General features: G+C 37.3%; 1 protein-coding gene across 2 annotated transcripts in view; it reads right to left on the bottom strand.

Moving 5' to 3' along the window:
* Positions 1-734: 734 nt before the first annotated feature.
* LOC124614072 (endoplasmic reticulum membrane-associated RNA degradation protein-like) overlaps positions 735-19,320 on the bottom strand; it is a 79,083-nt gene continuing 60,497 nt past the window's right edge. Inside the window, exons 6-8 of one of the 2 annotated variants that reach the window (XM_047142913.1) lie at positions 10,892-11,215; positions 8,005-8,247; positions 735-1,166 (exon numbers count right to left, since the gene is read on the bottom strand). In XM_047142913.1, the coding sequence (XP_046998869.1) occupies positions 1,001-1,166; positions 8,005-8,247; positions 10,892-11,215 (733 nt within the window). In that variant the 3' untranslated portion in view covers positions 735-1,000. The remainder of the gene's footprint in view (positions 1,167-8,004; positions 8,248-10,891; positions 11,216-19,320) is intronic. The other variant, XM_047142915.1, reaches the window with a different exon arrangement.

Below are 19,320 nucleotides of genomic sequence, written 5' to 3'. Positions count from 1 at the left end.
GACTTACTGTGGCTATGGGAGGAGCCAGCCCTCCACTTTATCCTTCAGTTCATCATCCAAGTTGAACCATTTCCCTTTGAGATTTTTTTTAGTGCATCAAACACATGGAAGTTGCAGGATGGCATGTCCATGCTGTAGGGTGGATGTTCAAGCTACTTCCACTTGAACTTGTCCCCTACACTTTGTGTAACCTTGGAGACGTGTGGACAAACTTTATCAAGGAGCAGAATCACTCACTCCTTGAGCAGCCCACACCGTTTGCTCTTGATGGTCCTGTGTATGCTATGGAGTGTCTCACAACATACATCACTGTTAATGGCTATTGAACTGTGGAAGTCACAAAAGGTGGTGGGCATCACCTTGCCTGCTCAGGCAGAGTTATGATTTTTTTAGGGCAGTGACTACACATGTTTTGTATTCCTAGATGTTTCACTATTTTATTCCAAGTGACACATTCAAATTTCAACCAGTCTGGTTGTTACGACATTTTGTATCTTTTCATTTGAACACTCCTTATATTTTTACCATTTTTGTGGCATCATTTGCAACTGAAACACAAACATAAAAGACAGGCTTAAATGAAATGTGGATATGTAACCTCCCTCATACGCTTTGTAGTCCTGTTATTTTGAAGTGAACACTAAATTTTAAAAGTACTCTGTTATTTTAGTGTACTAGGAATTAATCGCATCTTCAATACAGCAAGGAAGACAGATGGCAAATTTCATCTGGTATCATTTATTATTTGTTGATACAATACTTAGGGGCACAGCAGTCTACATATTGAATTATTCTCTTATAACTGATGGACACTGTACTGCAGATCCCCCTCCAGAAATACACACATTTCAAAGCGCGAGTGACAAAACAGAGATTTAAACAAACTTCAAACTTATATACGGTAAGTGGTGTGAAGCAAATACTTTGCAATTTTGGCCCAGCAATATATACTGCTTCAAATAACTTCATGAGGCACAAAAATTTAGCTGTAAAATGGTCCTTATTTGCATGTCCCAACTGTGTGCTTCATGGGGACAAGATGTTTGTTTTCCAACATTTGTTGGCAAAACTGCCGTGACAAGGTGTCAATCTCTTCCCACCTGTTTTTCTCCTGTGTAGAACTTGATGCTGTAAGTGCAACAAATTGCAGAACTGTCCTCAGGAACCTGAAATGGGAAAATTAACAGTTTGCTTTACATTTAAAAGTCTTTTAAATTTATTTCCTTTATATACAGAACTGAAAAGACTGACTTACTGCATATCACCTTTAAGATTACTTTATTTGTGACATAAAGAAGAGTGTTGTTATAATGTTACTTATTACTTGTTAAGCTGAATTGGAGGTGTCTGGTATGTACCAGGTGTTATCATGTCACATTTATTGTAACCAAAAGATGTGTGTTTGGAGATACTCACTGAGGGGGAGTCTTTGCAGTGTCAAAGCAAGCCTTTTTTTATGCATTAGATGTGTCTGAATACGTGCTGCTGGTGTTTCAGAATTTTGAAAGTGGTCCTAATAATGTTGACAGATGCTGAACAAGCCAGATGAATTTTAGGGATAAAGCACTTTATATCCCTTTCCCACAAAGAATCATAATCCATTTAAGCAGCACTCTGTCATTTGTACGTATACCATAACATGGCATAAGCATTCAGAACCACTGAATATTTTACAGCAATATTTGGCTGTAATAATGTCATCAACAGTGCTGCAAGACACAGCATTTCTGCCATATGCTTGGCAAATATGGCTCATGTTCCAGGCAGTGCCAATGTACTGCCAAAGGGTTGCTGGTGTTGTCCACCATAGATGGAGAACATTTTGTATTGCAGGACAATATCTATCTCTGCCCTTGCCTGTGAATGCAACACATTCACCTCTGTTTCCTACTCCTCTCACTGACAGTGCTGTCACGTGTCCAATAGAAAGCCTATATACAGAGGTTCTGATAAGAGAGTGAAAACAATATTGTTTCACTTTTATCCCAAAGGTTCCGTGCATACTTATAGTCACCTTTTTTGTTAGTTATTTGTTGTTGAAAGTAATGGAGAAGTTGACAAACAAGAGAACTATGAATTTCATAAATGCAAATCACCAATGATAATCACCAATGATAAAAGGCTATGGGATTTCAAAAGTAATGTATACAAATATAATAGAGGGAAACATTCCACATGGGAAAAATTATATATAAAAACAAAGATGAGGTGACTTACCGAACGAAGGCGCTGGCAAGTCGATAGACACACAAACAAACACAAACATACACACAAAATTCAAGCTTTCGCAACAAACTGTTGCCTCATCAGGAAAGAGGGAAGGAGAGGGAAAGACGAAAGGAAGTGGGTTTTAAGGGAGAGGGTAAGGAGTCATTCCAATCCCGGGAGCGGAAAGACTTACCTTAGGGGGAAAAAAGGACAGGTATACACTCGCACACACACACATATCCATCCACACATACAGACACAAGCAGACATATTTAAATATGTCTGCTTGTGTCTGTATGTGTGGATGGATATATGTGTGTGTGTGTGTGTGTGTGTGTGTGTGTGTGTGTGTGTGCGCGCGCGAGTGTATACCTGTCCTTTTTTTTCCCCTAAGGTAAGTCTTTCCGCTCCCGGGATTGGAATGACTCCTTACCCTCTCCCTTAAAACCTACTTCCTTTCGTCTTTCCCTCTTCTTCCCTCTTTCCTGATGAGGCAACAGTTTGTTGCGAAAGCTTGAATTTTGTGTGTTTGTTTGTGTGTCTATCGACCTGCCAGCGCCTTCGTTCGGTAAGTCACCTCATCTTTGTTTTTATATGTAATGTATACAAAGTTAGTTAGCAATCTGTTGCTGATGAACAAAAAGAAATTTTAAATGACATATTCTTATTTCAAACTTACCTTAATGAAATTCTTCAATCCTCCTACCAAAGCACTGCATAATTTTGGTACTAAAAGGCTTATTGATAAATAGTGGACTTTAAAACAGTACATTAAACTTTTGTACAAATCATCAGTAGCTAAAAACTCAAGGATGATTCCCAAGCGGGTTGTAACTGATATACACACACTCATATTTCTATTCTTGGATCAACTTCTTGTGTAAATCATTTTTCCAGATTCTGGTAAAATTTTGGGAAAGATACATATTCAGTCAGTTCAAAAGTTAAATTTAGTCTGAACTATTCTGCTCACTTAAAAAAGAACATCCATAAAGATTGATTTATCTTGTTTCTAATTTTATTCCTTGTGTGATGTAAAAGCAGTAGAGCTGCACTCACTTTCACTCTCTCATGTGGCTCCTTGTATACACTTCTGGCCAGCAAATATATTACCACAAATACTGCCAGACAATAGTGGGCCACCAATGTTACAGTACATGTAGCTGAACTTCGTGTGGCTACAATCCTATTGGAGAAAATATTGTCAGCAATATGCAATTTCTATGGTCCTCATAAACATACCTTAATATACTGTCGCGAACTTTCACGTTTTCATTCATTTTTGATGTGGAAGGATGGCCCAACTGTGGTTCATCTTCAAGTGATTTGTGGCCATTTTTAAATCTGTTGAACCAGACAAAAACGTTTGACTGGCTCATACAATTATCTCCAAAAGCTGTTTTTCACACAAACTTGTTGCTCCATTTTTACACAGACGGAATCTGGCAACAAGCCCTAACAGACTTGCACTCAACCAGCTGCCACAATGAACTGAATAAAGGAAATGCAGTTTCCTGTCAGAGGGCATTCAAGGACAAGGCAATGACTCACTCCCCACCCTCTGTGTACCAGCTGCCAAACCAGTAAGCCGTAGCGGATCCATTCTTAAAACTTTCCAATCACACTTTGTATGCAGATGTCGTTGATCTGCCATCATCTAGAATTGTATATTATAGACAACACCTCAATTCAAACTACCTTGCCATGTTATTCTAGTAGGTACATCAAACAGCAGAAATCGCTTCCAGCACCTTTTGACACAAAAGGAGTAGTAGTCCACTGATAAGAGATTATCCACTGCTAAAGGGCCACTGATTAGAGGCCCTTTCAGCACAAGATATATGGTGACCAATAAAATACAGTGCAAGTACTTTGAAAAATTAACCTACGAAAATTCTACAGATTGACTAAGGAATTGTTTTACCTATCAACGTCTGTAGCAAAATAGTAAAAGAGGAAGAAACATTTCACTGTGTCACTCGGGTTGTTGGTAAAGGTCCCCACGGATTAAATAGATCCTCAAACTTCAACAACAACTGTTCCACTGCTATCCTTCCAAGGCTGCTACTAACTCCCAGTTTGCTTAAGATGAGGGTCCAAATTGCTTTATCCAAATCACCACCACCTAAAATCTCCAAAATGGCAACCATCCACCTTCTCGACATTTCCATTTCCTCAGTCCCAAAGCTGACTATGCCAATGGGCACTATCTGCTCACCATCCAATTCCTGTGCACATATATCACTCCAGCATATGAAACACTGTGTCTTGTCCAACTCCTCATGTTCTTTTAGTGGGTCTACCAAATATGTTTACCAGCAAATTACTTCCAATGCTCACACACAATAGTTTTCCCATACCCTGCAGTACATTACTGCACGAACTGATCTTTAGTGATGTTGTACGCAGCTTAATTGGTTCCCCTTGTAACAGTGTGGCACTGTCAGCACTTTTCTCCTTTATAGAACAATGACCAATTGAGTTCTACCATACATGATCAAGGCCAACTTTAGTTTGATGTTTAAGTAAGAAATTAATCCAAAGAAATGTCGCAGAATCCAGAGATCGTACATCACTTATATCCACATCACTTAACCTACAATGTGATGGACCCAACCTTCTTTCCACAATGAGGTCCAAATTTGCCACAGACACCTGCAACCCCATGACCAATAAAAATTTGTCTTCCCTTCCATCCATCAAGCCACCTAACGAAAATTCTGCTACTCCATGTGGTCTGGCTGTGTTTATATTCACTGTGAGCACTGCACAGTGGGTCTGGAGCATCAGTTGCTGTTTAACTGTGAACTGTTTAATTCCCATCTTGAGTCCACTTATCATGTCCCATGTCAGGCTTTTGCCTGCAATCCCATTCTGGATGCCCTATTCATCTGCATTTCCAACATTGTGGCTCATAGTGTTCCTGCCTTATGTGGCCAGTTGTTCTGCATCTGTGTCACTCAACACTTGTGGTAAAAATTCCTTTTCTATCCTGAACCCTAGCCACCATGTCTCTCTCTTCCAATGCTGTCACAGTTGCTCCAGCTGTGTTCTTAGGACACTCTGCCTACACTTTTTCCTGACACCTTATGTGGCAATCCCCGCAAAAAAAAAAAAAAAAAAAATGATGTGTGCAGCAGTCTTTGTTCTGCCTCTCGAAGAAAGACCTTACTGGTATAATCAATTTCTTTCAACTTGCGTATATTGACATTTAGCTTCTGAATGGCACCCCGTGTTTTGCGACACATTGCTAGCCTCCTCCATCATGTAATACAGCTATTCTTCCTGCTATACCACTATAACTGTAATTCCCCCCCCCCCCCCCCCCCCCCCCCCCCCGGTCATAATTTCAGGTGATGGACCATTCGTCAATTCCTTATGTTAATTACGTGCATTTCAGCATCACCCACCAACATAAATTGGCCATATGTAAAAGCTGTTCTTACAATAACCATCCAACTTTAGGAGTTGTTAATAAGTCATTTACGAACATTAAACATCCTCCCCTGCCTTATCGCACTAAAGAGAAACCAGGGCAGATGAACTAGAATGTAGGATGGGTATTGACATACTGGACAGGGACCTATCCTCTCAACACATCTTATTGCTTATGCAACCCTATACTGCCTGCTTGCATTTGTACTATTTAGTTTAAGAATATCTGAACTGTCTTCTTTACCCTTGTTTCACTCATTGTAAAGACTGTGTCCACAATAAAAAGGAGAATTAAATGGTAAAGGAATGAACATCAATATCATATTCATGTTTCTTGGCACTAAACACACCTCATTTATATACCTGATGCTAAATGTGGGCATTCCCTACAGTCCCTGGCATAATGTCCAGGCCTCACACACTGAAAGCAAGTTATTGTAAATAAGTGGGTGCATGCAGCACTGTGCCCTGCCAAGTTACATTGTACAGGGCTATTACAAATGATTGAAGCGATTTCATAAATTCACTGTAGCTCCATTCATTGACATATGGTCACGACACACTACAGATACATAGAAAAACTCATAAAGTTTTGTTCGACTGAAGCCGCACTTCATTTCTTAAACAGGAGATTGGAAAAGCGATGGATCGGTCGTGGTGGAGATCATGATCAGCAATTCATGTCATGGCCTCCACGCTCTCCCGACTTAACCCCATGCGATTTCTTTCTGTGGGGTTATGTGAAAGATTGTGTTTCAACCTCCTCTACCAAGAAACGTGCCAGAACTGCGAGCTGGCATCAACGATGCTTTCGAACTCGTTGATGGGGACATGCTGTGCCGAATGTGGGAGGAACTTGATTATCGGCTTGATGTCTGCTGAATCACTAAAGGGGCACATATCGAACATTTGGGAATGCCTAAAAAAACTTTTTGAGTTTTTGTATGTGTGTGCAAAGAATTGTGAAAATATCTCATATAATAAAGTTATTGTAGAGCTGTGAAATCGCTTCAATCATTTGTAATAACCCGGTATATACATAAGTGGATGCAAACGGCCATCTGTCCCCTTATTGTATGCCTTGCAATCACTACACTTACTGAGTCCCCTTTTGACAGATGAACTTTCCATCAAATCATACAGTCTAGGAGATGAGACACCTACATGTCTGAACCAATCACATGGGAACAAGAGTAGTATTTTTTTTTCATTCACAACATTTAAATTATGTTTCAGATTAGTGCTCTGCTTGGTCTCTCACTGTTTCTCTTTCTTCTGACACCAAATGTAAAAATATTGTGTCTGCAAAGTCCTTTCTGGGGCCAAAGTGTGGTGGTGTACCTTGATGGCACTGGCTTGAGGCCTGGAACCATAAGGTTTGCGGTAGGCTCATAGACCAGCAGCTCTGCAACATAGTGGTTGTCAACACCGATACCACTACTATCCAGGAAGGCTGCTTCTGGCCCATAGTGGTGTATGTGGAAATTGTGCTTTGTTCTACTAATTTCACAGAGAGTGCAGAACCAGAGAATCCCATCCAGTATCAACATCCTTTATCCAGCAGGACTTTTGTACAAGAGGTCAACGCTTGTGTCCTGGTGGTGAGTATGGTCACCAAGGCAGTGGCTTAGAGAGACATCAAAAACCTGTATGGCCAAACCGCTAATTGTACAAAGGAAGATTGGAGACACTTGGAAAAGTGTGACTCATAGCCAATCCTCATTTGTGTTTTTTGCAGTATGATTCCGTTTGCTTTTTAACAGTCACCCAAAGCTTAGTAGACCACTACAGCTGAGTTATACGCATTTGTCACAATGTCTCCAATAGCTATAGACAGGCAATTATACCAGAACTCAACTAATCGAAGGAAGATTGTGTATATCTCTATCTTCTCTACTTTACTAATTTAAATTCTCCAAAATAAATGAATTACTTCTGAGCAAATCCTGTGTTAAACTATAATACTGCTTTTACCTCAGTATCTCAAAGTATTACAAACTAGAGACCATTTTGCTGTGATTACATTAGTGTATCAGCCTGTCTGATAGGAAACTACCCTGTGCAAATTACCTCCAAAGATATTTTGTGTAATCCTTGCTTTCAAATACACAACATAGCCTATGCTGCTTCACAGATATCAGTCACAGAATTGGTTTTAAGACAAATGCAAATGTCAGTTAACGATGTGGAATGAATCATTCACAGTACAAATTAATTTGTAAATATGCCTACCTGCTGATCATTTATAAACTTCTTCCCTTCCCCAAATATAGAGATGTGAGTTAGTAGTTTCTACCATCACCTTACACACATTACAATAATGGAAATACATCACTACATTACTATGCTTATGTCACTGACCTGATGTATGTTGCTTGGTCTCTTTCTGTGATGGTGTGGACCATAGACATTTCAAGCAAATGCATACTGACTATAATAATTACACACTTCAAAACAGCTTCCAGCCGTGGCACAACATTAAGAAAACGACCATATGTAACTCGCTGTCGTGAACGTAATTTGTGAGTAACAAGAAGCTGGATTTTCATTTCAAGACTGGAGGTGACATTGGCATTTATTGCTTCTATATTGTCTATTGTTTGCCTATAAATAACAACAAGCAGGCATTAGGAGTCTTCTTTCTTCTTTAAGAATATACCATCAAAGTAATCATGCCTAATACACATTCACTGCCTTATAAACATTAGAATTTTTTTATTAATTTATTTTTATGCAAAGGCTTTAATAAACTGAATTACTGTATTATTACAATGAAAACAATCAATAACTGACAACATAATGTACATGGACAAATAAAAAAAATCCACTCACCAAGCCGCAGGAGGAGAACACACACACACACACACACACACACACAAGCTTTTGGAGGCAGCCACTCCTCGTCCTGGCAGAAGAGTTGAAGGGAAAGGAATAGGGGTAAAGAAAAAGGACTGGAGAGATTAATGGAAAGGGGTACAGTTCAGAAAAGTCACTCAGGACCCTGAATCAGGGGAGACTTACCAGACAGGATGAGAAGGAAATTTTCTTCTCATCCGGTCCGGTAAGTCTCCTCTGACACAGGTTTCTGGGTGACTTTTCTGTACTGTGCCCCTTTCCCTAAACCTCTCCAGTCCTTTTCCTTGACCCCTATTCCTTCCCATTAACTCTCCACCAGAAGAATGGGTCACTGGATCCAAAAGCTTCTAGAAATTAAACCTTTTTGTGTGTGCATTCTCTTGCTGCCGCTTGGTGAGTAGGCTTTTTATCTGCCCTTGTACATTATACTGACTCACTGTATTGCATGGTAAGTAAATTAAGAACAAATGCTACAAACTACACTTTACCACAATCCACAGAGTAGCATTAATGAACATTTTGTCTTTTAGAATTAAATGCTTTGTTTGGTACTATTGGGAATGTTGAAAAATATGCATGAATAGGCTACAACAGACGTGCACTATTGATACTCTCCAAGACAAGAACCTTTTTCCATGAAAAATAATACAGGTAGGATATAGTTTTTTCCTCCAAAATAGTCAATAATATGATGAATATAGCACAATTACAATATTAGTGGAAAGTAAATGGATTAGACTGCCACTATCTACAGTGCTGTAAACATATGCAGACTGATGATGGATGTAAGACTTTTGACAGGTTATTGTTGAGTTGATAGTCGGATTAGACTAGTCCCGTGGTGATGTGAGATGACCAGGTTTTGTTGCCAAAAATTCTCTGACAGAAATCAAAAGGACCATCTCTCGTGGCACGGATTATAAAACTGGTGGCAAATTCAAAATTCACTGGAAGTATCTCCTGTCATTAGCCCTTTGATATTAGTTGACTTTGATGCATAGCTCCCAACTTCCAGAAAGCATAGTAGGACAATATACAAATAATTTGAGAATACTTCATTGTTCCATGCTAGTATTTAATAATAATAAAAATAATAGTAACAATAGTGACTTCTGGACTGAAAGTCCATAATTAATCTATGAATTAAAGACCATCAGCACCAACTACCCAACATAAAAATTTACATGCTGATTACCAGGGCCGTATAATTAAAAGATGGCCATATGCTCACCACTTCAGGCAAGTATTTTGGAATACTTCACTGCCATCGTTAAGTAGTCACTGGCTGGCATGTCATCGACAGTACTTAGCTAAAAACTAGTAGTAGTTCAGGCAGTTGATATGACTGAATGCTTGACAAAATTATATTAATTTATTAACACATGAGACTATGCATTTATGTGTATTTTTGCTCTGTATATTATTAGCCTTTGTGCACGTTAAATTCTAAAATGATTTACGACTATTACAATCACCAAAATGTCTTTGTTGTTTGATAAAATACAGAAATTTCAATTTTAGGTCCATTTGGTTCTTTTTGTATACCCTTTTCCTGGAAGAATGTATTAAGCACAAAAGGGTTATTCTAAACAAATTCCAGTAACACATAAGATCTGTCATTCTTGGTATTATATTCGAAGTTTCCTGCTGAAGAGTTCTTTAAATTTTGTCTTATTTTTTAAAAATAAAATCAACCACCGTTTTGAAATGGGATATACTTTCATTTATTGATTTGTATAACACTTCTACCTCCCAATTGTTATGCATGTTGATGCATAAACATAAATTGTTTCCAACAGAACCAATTAATACACTGTTCATCTGACAGTGAAGTTTTAAGTCAAGAGTAATTTAGCAGTCAGTCACTGTGTTATACATATGCATCTTAGTCCAATGGATAGACTTTGGCTCAGCAGAGTTGGCGAGCAACAAATCCATAGTTGTTTCCTACAAAATGATATATCAAGACGGTTACCTAATTGGTACCACGTAGTCCCACAGTTTGAGTGTCTGAATGGGACAATGGGAACAGCCATATTTGGTTAAAAAAAAAAAAAAAAAAAAGGGCTCTGAGCACTATGCGACATAACTTCTGAAGTCATCACTCAACTAGAACTTAGAACTAATTAAACCTAACTAACCTAAGGACATCATACACATCCATGCCCGAGGCAGGACTCGAACCTGCGACCGTAGCGGTCACTCGGTTCCAGACTGTAGCGCCTAGAACCGCACGGCCACTCTGGCCGGCCATATTTGGCCCCCTTAATATTTACAATGGTGTAATGAAGGGCTCTTCCCCAGCTCTTAGTAGAATCACTTTTAATTGTTCTTATAACACATATTTCTTATAAATTTTAATGCAAAAATTGATTGCTGTAGCAGTTCCCACCTGAGTAAAGTGATGGCTTCCGTATTACTCTTTGGAATAGGCATTATAGGGATATGTACACTGGACAGAAATACTTCCAATATATTTGGTAGGTCTTCAAGCCTACCCCAGTTATCAGCATCATCCACATGCTTTTCATGAGTCAAAGTAGCTGTTACGTATTTGGTTAGATGTTGATAAAGGCTACAAACATCTTGGTTCACCTTAACCACATCATTCCAACTTGGCCACGGTGTTTCTGGAGGCCTGGGGCACTGTTTCCACATTGTAATACTCTTCGCTGTTTGCAATATAGCTGTCTTCAAAATGGCAATATTATGGAATCTGTGAATATAATACAATAACAATGAATGAAAAAAACCCACTTAGTGTAGTGTTCATAACACAATTAACTAATTACCACATATTAAAGATTAATATCTACTGTGATGACAGAAGGCTACAGCGCACAAGTGTTCCTATAAAATACAACATTAAAAACAATAGAAGCACATAAGTTAAAAGTTACCTTTAGCAGTTATGAAAGAATTGTTTTGCTTAATTATAGGTCATTATAGCTCAATAATATTCAGCAGTTACCTAATTTTTACTGAAACACTGTTGAGTGCTCAACAGAAGTACAAGCATCACCGAGCATTCGTCTTATCTGTGACATTTTAGGTCAGAAAAAAACTGAACCTCTTATTACTAAATTGAGTACTCTTTTCCGTAAAGTGTTAGTAACCTAAACATCAAAGGCAAAGATGATCACTACTGCACATTTAGCATACAGAAGCCCATATTACCCTAATAAAGATTAAGATCAATAATCAATTTTTTAATTTTTATCTTAAAAAAATACTCTGCAGTTTTCTGAACGTGAAACTTAGAGAAATTTAAAAATGGCTACCATGTCACGCAGACAGCTACTGTAAGAACAAAATTTGGCTGTCACTTGTTTGTTTCTTATGAATCTGCAGTCTTCTAATGTTCAGTAACCTGTGAGAGCATCATGGTTGCTTCACTTTTGTATGTACAGAGAGGTAGTCATTATTTTGCCACTGACAGTTGTGGAATTAGTTGCGGTAGTTCTGTACCAGCCTTCATCAAAAACTTCAACAAATTTTATGTGTATTTTAGTAGTAGATGAAATTTTTTAATACACTATGCACCAAACCGTACGATTTATGGGCCTCGAGTCACGCAAAAATCACAAGGCCCATAAATTTTATGGGCTGCTGCTTTTAATTTAGTGCAAAACACTGCAAGGTTACTTTAACACGTTTGGTCCGTGTTAAACTTATCTTTGCACAATAAGGAACTGATAAAAACAGAGTTTATTACAATGCTCGCAGTTCAACTTGTTGCAGGTAATACACATGAAGTCGTACAAAGAAATAAAGGAACAGATTGGCTGATTTGGGGGAGGGAACCAAACAGCGAGGTCATTGGTCCCATCGGATTAGGGAAGGACGGGGAAGAAAATCAGCCATGCCCTTTCAAATGAAGGAACTTTAGGCCAGCTAACAGAGAGGCATTTTTTGAAGCACGTATCTCCAACTACTAAGAAATGTGCTGCTTGTGTGTGTCATTTATGCAGTTCCAGAAGCAAGAGAGAGAGTGACAGGGCTTCTTGTAAAGAGATATGCTACCAGTGTTGTGTTGCATTATGCCTGGAACCTTGTTTCACAATTTTCCACACTAAATAATAATAATAATAATAATAATAATAATAATAATCCCCATGGAGGCCCGGGAAAAGAATAGGCCTCCGGTATGTTCTGCCAGTCGTAAAAGGCGACGAAAAGAACAAACCACTAATAGGGCTAACCCCCCTTTTAGTGTGATTAGTTGGTTCAGGACAGAACTAAAGAAGCCTCGGACAAGCGCCGTCATGGTCGGGGACGACGCTTGAACCCTATGCCCGCCCACAATGGTAACGACACTGCTAGCCAACTGGAAAATGATTTAAATCCAAATAGAGGTGTTTTGCAGGATATGCTTCCTGCAACCACCCTAGAAGGAAAACAAAGACAGAGGATGAGATGGTCAGATGAAGTTAATCGACACCTCATGTTCTGTTACCAAGCAACAAACCTAGGAACCAACACAACTGGATACAGATCACAAGTATACACAACATTTATTACCAGATACCCAGAATTAAACTTTTTAACAGAACAACGACTAGCTGATCAGATCCGTGTAATAATAAAAAATAACAGGATACCCCAGTCAGAATTAGAAAACAACAAACAACAAGTACAACAAATACTGGAACAAAATAATGTGCAATCAGAAGAAGAAGAAAATACAGTAATGGACTCAAACATCCCAGAGCAAACAAACAAAGAACAACACGCACCAATCAAACAATCAGAGGAAAACGAAATCTTAAGACAGCCACCAGAACAAGCACAAATAGAACACGAAGTGACACAGATGTTAGATATAGAAGAAAAATTTCAGCTAACATATATAGAATACAAAGACACAAATACAGACATTAGACCATTCTTGCATAGACCACCAAATAACCCACAAGTCGAAACAACAATAAAAACTATCAACACAATCATACACAACAAAATAAATGAAAATTCAACTATGGAAGAGTTACAACTACTGGTTTATATAGGAGCACTCACTACACTAAATATACACACTAGGCAGAGATCAGAACAAACCAACACACAGAAGAAACCCACAAAACCACCATGGCAACACAGGCTACAGATCAAAATAGAAAAACTGAGAAAAGACATCGGACAGCTAACACAATTTATAAGAAATGAAATCTCGGAAAAAAAACGAAAAAGGTTAGGTAAAATCTCACAACAAGAAGCGACAGAGCAATTAGACGAAAAGAAGCAGAAATTACAAGCATTAGCCAAACGACTCAGAAGATACAAAAAAAGTGAAAAAAAAGGAAACAAAACCAAACATTCAACACAAACCAAAAGAAATTTTACCAGACAATAGATAACACACACATTAAAATAAACAATCCACCAAACATAACAGACATGGAACACTTCTGGAGCAACATATGGTCAAACCCGGTACAACATAACAGGCATGCACGATGGATACAAGCAGAAACAGACACCACAAATGCCTGAAGTGATAATTTTGCAACATGAAGTCACCCAAGCAATTAATTCTACTCACAATTGGAAAGCCCCTGGAAATGATAAAATAGCAAATTTCTGGTTAAAGAAGTTCACCTCAACACATTCACATCTAACTAAATTATTTAACAGTTACATTGCAGACCCATACACATTCCCTGATACACTTACACACGAAATAACATATCTGAAACCTAAAGATCAAGCAGAGACAGCGAACCCAGCTAAATATCGCCCCATAACATGCCTACCAACAATATACAAAATATTAACTTCAGTCATTAAACAGAAATTAATGACACATACAACACAGAACAAAATTATAAATGAAGAACAAAAAGGCTGTTGCAAAGGAGCACGAGGATGTAAAGAGCAACTGATAATAGATGCACAGGTGACATATCAAGCTAAAACTAAACAAAGGTTGCTACACTACGCATACATTGATTACCAAAAAGCTTTTGATAGTGTACCCCACTCATGGTTACTACAAATATTGGAAATATACAAAGTAGATCGTAAATTGATACAGTTCCTAAACATAGTAATGAAAAATTGGAAAACCACACTTAATATCCAAACAAATTCAAATAATATCACATCACAGCCAATACAGATTAAGCGTGGAATATACCAAGGAGACTCATTAAGTCCTTTCTGGTTCTGCCTTGCTCTGAACCCACTATCCAACATGCTAAATAATACAAATTATGGATACAATATTACTGGAACATACCCACACAAAATCACACATTTGCTATACATGGATGATCTAAAACTACTGGCAGCAACAAATCAACAACTCAACCAATTACTAAAGATAACAGAAGGATTCAGCAATGATATAAGTATGGCTTTTGGAACAGACAAATGTAAGAAAAATAGCATAGTCAAGGGAAAACACACTAAACAAGAAGATTACATATTGGATAACCACAGCGACTGCATAGAAGCGATGGAAAAAACGGATGCCTATAAATATCTAGGATACAGACAAAAAATAGGAATAGATAATACGAATATTAAAGAAGAACTAAAAGAAAAATATAGACAAAGACTAACAAAAATACTGAAAACAGAATTGACAGCAAGAAACAAGACAAAAGCTATAAATACTTATGCCATACCAATATTGACCTACTCATTTGGAGTAGTGAAATGGAGTAACACAGACCTAGAAGCACTCAATACACTTACACGATCACAATGCCACAAATATAGAATACATCACATACATTCAGCAACAGAAAGATTCACATTAAGCAGAAAGGAAGGAGGAAGGGGATTTATTGACATAAAAAACCTACATTATGGACAGGTAGACAATTTAAGAAAATTCTTTCTAGAACGAGCAGAAACTAGCAAAATACACAAGGCAATCACTCATATAAATACATCGGCTACACCACTGCAATTTCATAACCACTTCTACAACCCTTTAGATCACATAACATCAACAGATACGAAGAAAGTAAATTGGAAGAAGAAAACACTACATGGCAAGCACCCATATCATCTAACACAGCCACACATCGATCAAGATGCATCCAACACATGGCTAAGAAAAGGCAATATATACAGTGAGACAGAAGGATTCATGATTGCAATACAGGATCAAACAATAAACACCAGATATTACAGCAAGCATATTATTAAAGATCCCAATACCACAACAGATAAATGCAGACTTTGCAAAGAACAAATAGAAACAGTAGATCACATCACAAGTGGATGTACAATACTAGCAAATACAGAATACCCCAGAAGACATGACAATGTAGCAAAAATAATACATCAACAGCTTGCCTTACAACATAAACTTATAAAACAACATGTTCCCACATACAAGTATGCACCACAAAATGTACTGGAGAACGATGAATACAAATTACACTGGAACAGAACCATTATAACAGATAAAACAACACCACGTAACAAACCTGACATCATACTCACCAATAAAAAGAAGAAATTAACACAACTAATTGAAATATCCATACCCAATACAACAAATATACAAAAGAAAACAGGAGAAAAAATTGAAAAATACATCCAACTGGCTGAGGAAGTCAAAGACATGTGGCATCAGGATAAAGTTGACATTATACCAATTATACTATCTACTACAGGAGTCATACCATACAATATCCACCAGTACATCAATGCAATACAGCTACATCCAAACTTATATATACAACTACAGAAATCTGTAATTATTGATACATGTTCAATTACCCGAAAGTTCGTAAATGCAATATAACACATACCATACAGTTAAAAGGAGGTGACGCTTGATCAAGGTCCGCGTCACTTTCCATTTTTAACCAGACTTAACGTCTGAGAAAGTAAAGAAATAATAATAATAATAATAATATATGTTGAAATTTAAATGCAATACCTTTAAGATAGTTAAAAATAAATTATTCTCAATTGTCATGAGCCCAACCTTTTGTAGCAGCATGAACAGCATAGATACATGTTTCGTTGATCCAAAGAATGTCATCAAAATTAATGTCTTTTGCTTCATGCAAAATTCTGCATCACTATGCAGCTACATCTGCTCATTGTATTAAGATTTTATGGCCCGGAATATTTCTGTCTTTAAATCCGAGACCCTGCAGAACCAGTTGCAATGATGATATACTGCCTTCAAAAAGTTCGGGCTCACACAATGTCATACAAAACATATCTAATGTGGACTTATATCTGTGACGATGACAAAGTGTATAGGTGATGCCAAGTCACATCTCGTGCAAAAGGATCCAGTTTCTGAATACTTATCTTTTATGTGATGCTAAATGGGTCAATCCAAATGAAGTGGTCCAATAAAAATTAAGTTTGTTGCTTGGCCATTTTTAAATATTTTATTTTTTTATATGTGATTACCCTATAATTGGGAAGTTCAAAACAGTCTTTTTTTTTTAATTTCCTTTCACATTTACTGAATGGTGGCCATTTTCGTTTTTAAGCGCGCGACTATGTTTCAGTTTAGAGACGTTAGCAAAAATATGAATATCTCTGCACTGGGTTAAGTTACTACATTGCAATTGACATGATTGTTTTTAGAAAAGTGTCCTCTACAACATTGTCAATTACACAAAATACCCTAAATTCAAAAATAACTAGTCAAAATTACGTCCAAAGTTTGGTATCCAAATTTTCAAAAATCCACTTTTTAGGTCCAAAAATAACAAACAAGGAGTGATTTATGAGTGTCTGTTTTTTTCCTATAGTTAGATATTATACACTACTAGCCTCATCATGAGCAAGACCACTGTTTCCTTAATTTTTTTATGAATTTCGGAACTTTGAAAATTTTCATTTTTTATAAAGTTTGGGGTTAGTTATCCCAGGTGAGACTGAATATAAAAATATGATTTTTGGCACAGTTTGTACACCTATATGATAGCAACGTACTGTAAAAATTTCAACATTGATATCTGAATGTGAACAAAGATACGAATTTTTGAAAATGAGGAGATAATTCACATTACTCTACAACTGATCTTATGGCTGTTGCCTATTCATGTGTGATACTGACGGGATATAATCGATTATTATTGAAGTAAGGTACTGAAACATCACTGAAATTAACATTTGCATTATTCTGACATACTTAAAATAAATATTTTTAATCGACAACCTTTGAGATGCGACTGTTCCTCAACCTGATGGTGAATGTTAAGAACACTTATTTCTTCACACAGCTTCAATAAGACCTCCCAGTTGCTGTGGTTAAGTTCAAGCACTAAAAGTTTCCTTAAAACATTTTCGACTGGTATCCAAACTTTGTTACTAGTAGATTTCTTGAATGATGTTCTTGGGCCAGCAGGGTGGTAAAAATGCACGAAACCATCTTTGTTTTCCATACTTATTCTTTCAACCTCTGCAAGCCACCACTGCCCATCATACACACATGCCACTGTCATTCAATGTTAAAGACAGAGATGTAATTTTACTGACACAATGATCCTCATAAATTTCAGTTCTGATGTTACATAGCATCGAACTAAGTTTTCTGCAATGCCACCGAATTTGTGGACATGCCTTGTTCCTTTTATTGCTATACAGTTTTCAAATCTGGTTTGAAGTGTTGTTTTCATATGGAGAACCACTTCTTTCTTGATCAGAAAATAGGTAATGCCTTTAATATTATCCTTGCAAAAGACATACATGTCATGTACTGTGAGAATTTGGTTTGTGGTTGGTCTTTGTAGGCTGGCTTTACTTACTTCATGTTTTGTTGTACCTCCTACTCCATCACATGCATTTTTACCATGGCAAGATGCAAAAAAGTGCCATTCAGCCTCCAACCCAAAGTCTAATTTGCAGTTGCACAGATTTGAAAAATTCTTTTTGTTCTTATACTGACTACCACTTCCATCTGAAAATTATATCAGCTTCTCAACCTTGGGAAAATTTTCTTTTATGTAATTTATTATATACTTTTGAAACACACGTACAGCCAAAGTGTTGTGCTACAAGTAGTCGCTTAGAATGCAAACTGAAGAACTCCAAACTTCATCTTTCTCATTTTTAAAGTAGAGTATAAATGGATGCACTGTTGCCTGGTCATTGACCCAGTGGTACCCTTGTATTGCATCCTGAATCACAAATGTAAAATTTTCTGCAAAATCAGCTAGCATTATGCATTCAGTTTCATGAAGTTATGCTTTTTTGTCCTTCAAAAACTTACTTTGGATTTTAGAAACATAGTGATGACTTTTGAGTTTTTGTAAGTTATCAATTAAAGATTCCAAGTACTCTTCCTGAGATTTAACCACTGTTATCATTTCTGCCCTGTCAGTTGTGACCCATTGTTTGAAGGTAATACTGTGTGGCATTTCCTCATCATATTCGTGAAACAATTCAATAACAGTTCCCTTACCAGGGCATTTACTACACAAACTCATCATGCAGTCCTAACTGTTAGTGTCCACTGAGTTTTGCACCCGCAATCATCAGTTTGACATTTTGATGATGTAAACAAACACATATGGAGTGTGTCCCTGAGGATCCAGCCAAAATACAATTTTGCTTTCAGGACGAGAAAGCTACATAAAGTTCATTTAAATTTGACAGCACTAGTCGTTTCTGCTTTGTTACTTTAACTCTATTTGTAACAACTCTTTTGCTATCTTTACAACCTGGGCACATTCTACGGTTTTCATCATCTTCAAAAAACTGCTGGATCTTTTTAACTGTTTCTTCACTTATACCTACTCCCTTCTTCTTTCCTAAAACTGGAAGAATGCCTTGCTCTTTCACTAATTTTTGGGATAGTTTAACCAAAAAATGAGAAACGTAGAATTCATGAAC

This window comes from Schistocerca americana, chromosome 1 (assembly GCF_021461395.2).
Source record: "Schistocerca americana isolate TAMUIC-IGC-003095 chromosome 1, iqSchAmer2.1, whole genome shotgun sequence".
Classification (NCBI taxonomy): domain Eukaryota; kingdom Metazoa; phylum Arthropoda; class Insecta; order Orthoptera; family Acrididae; genus Schistocerca; species Schistocerca americana.
Note: the sequence above shows the minus strand (reverse complement) of the source record. Positions and strands in the feature narration are given on the sequence as shown.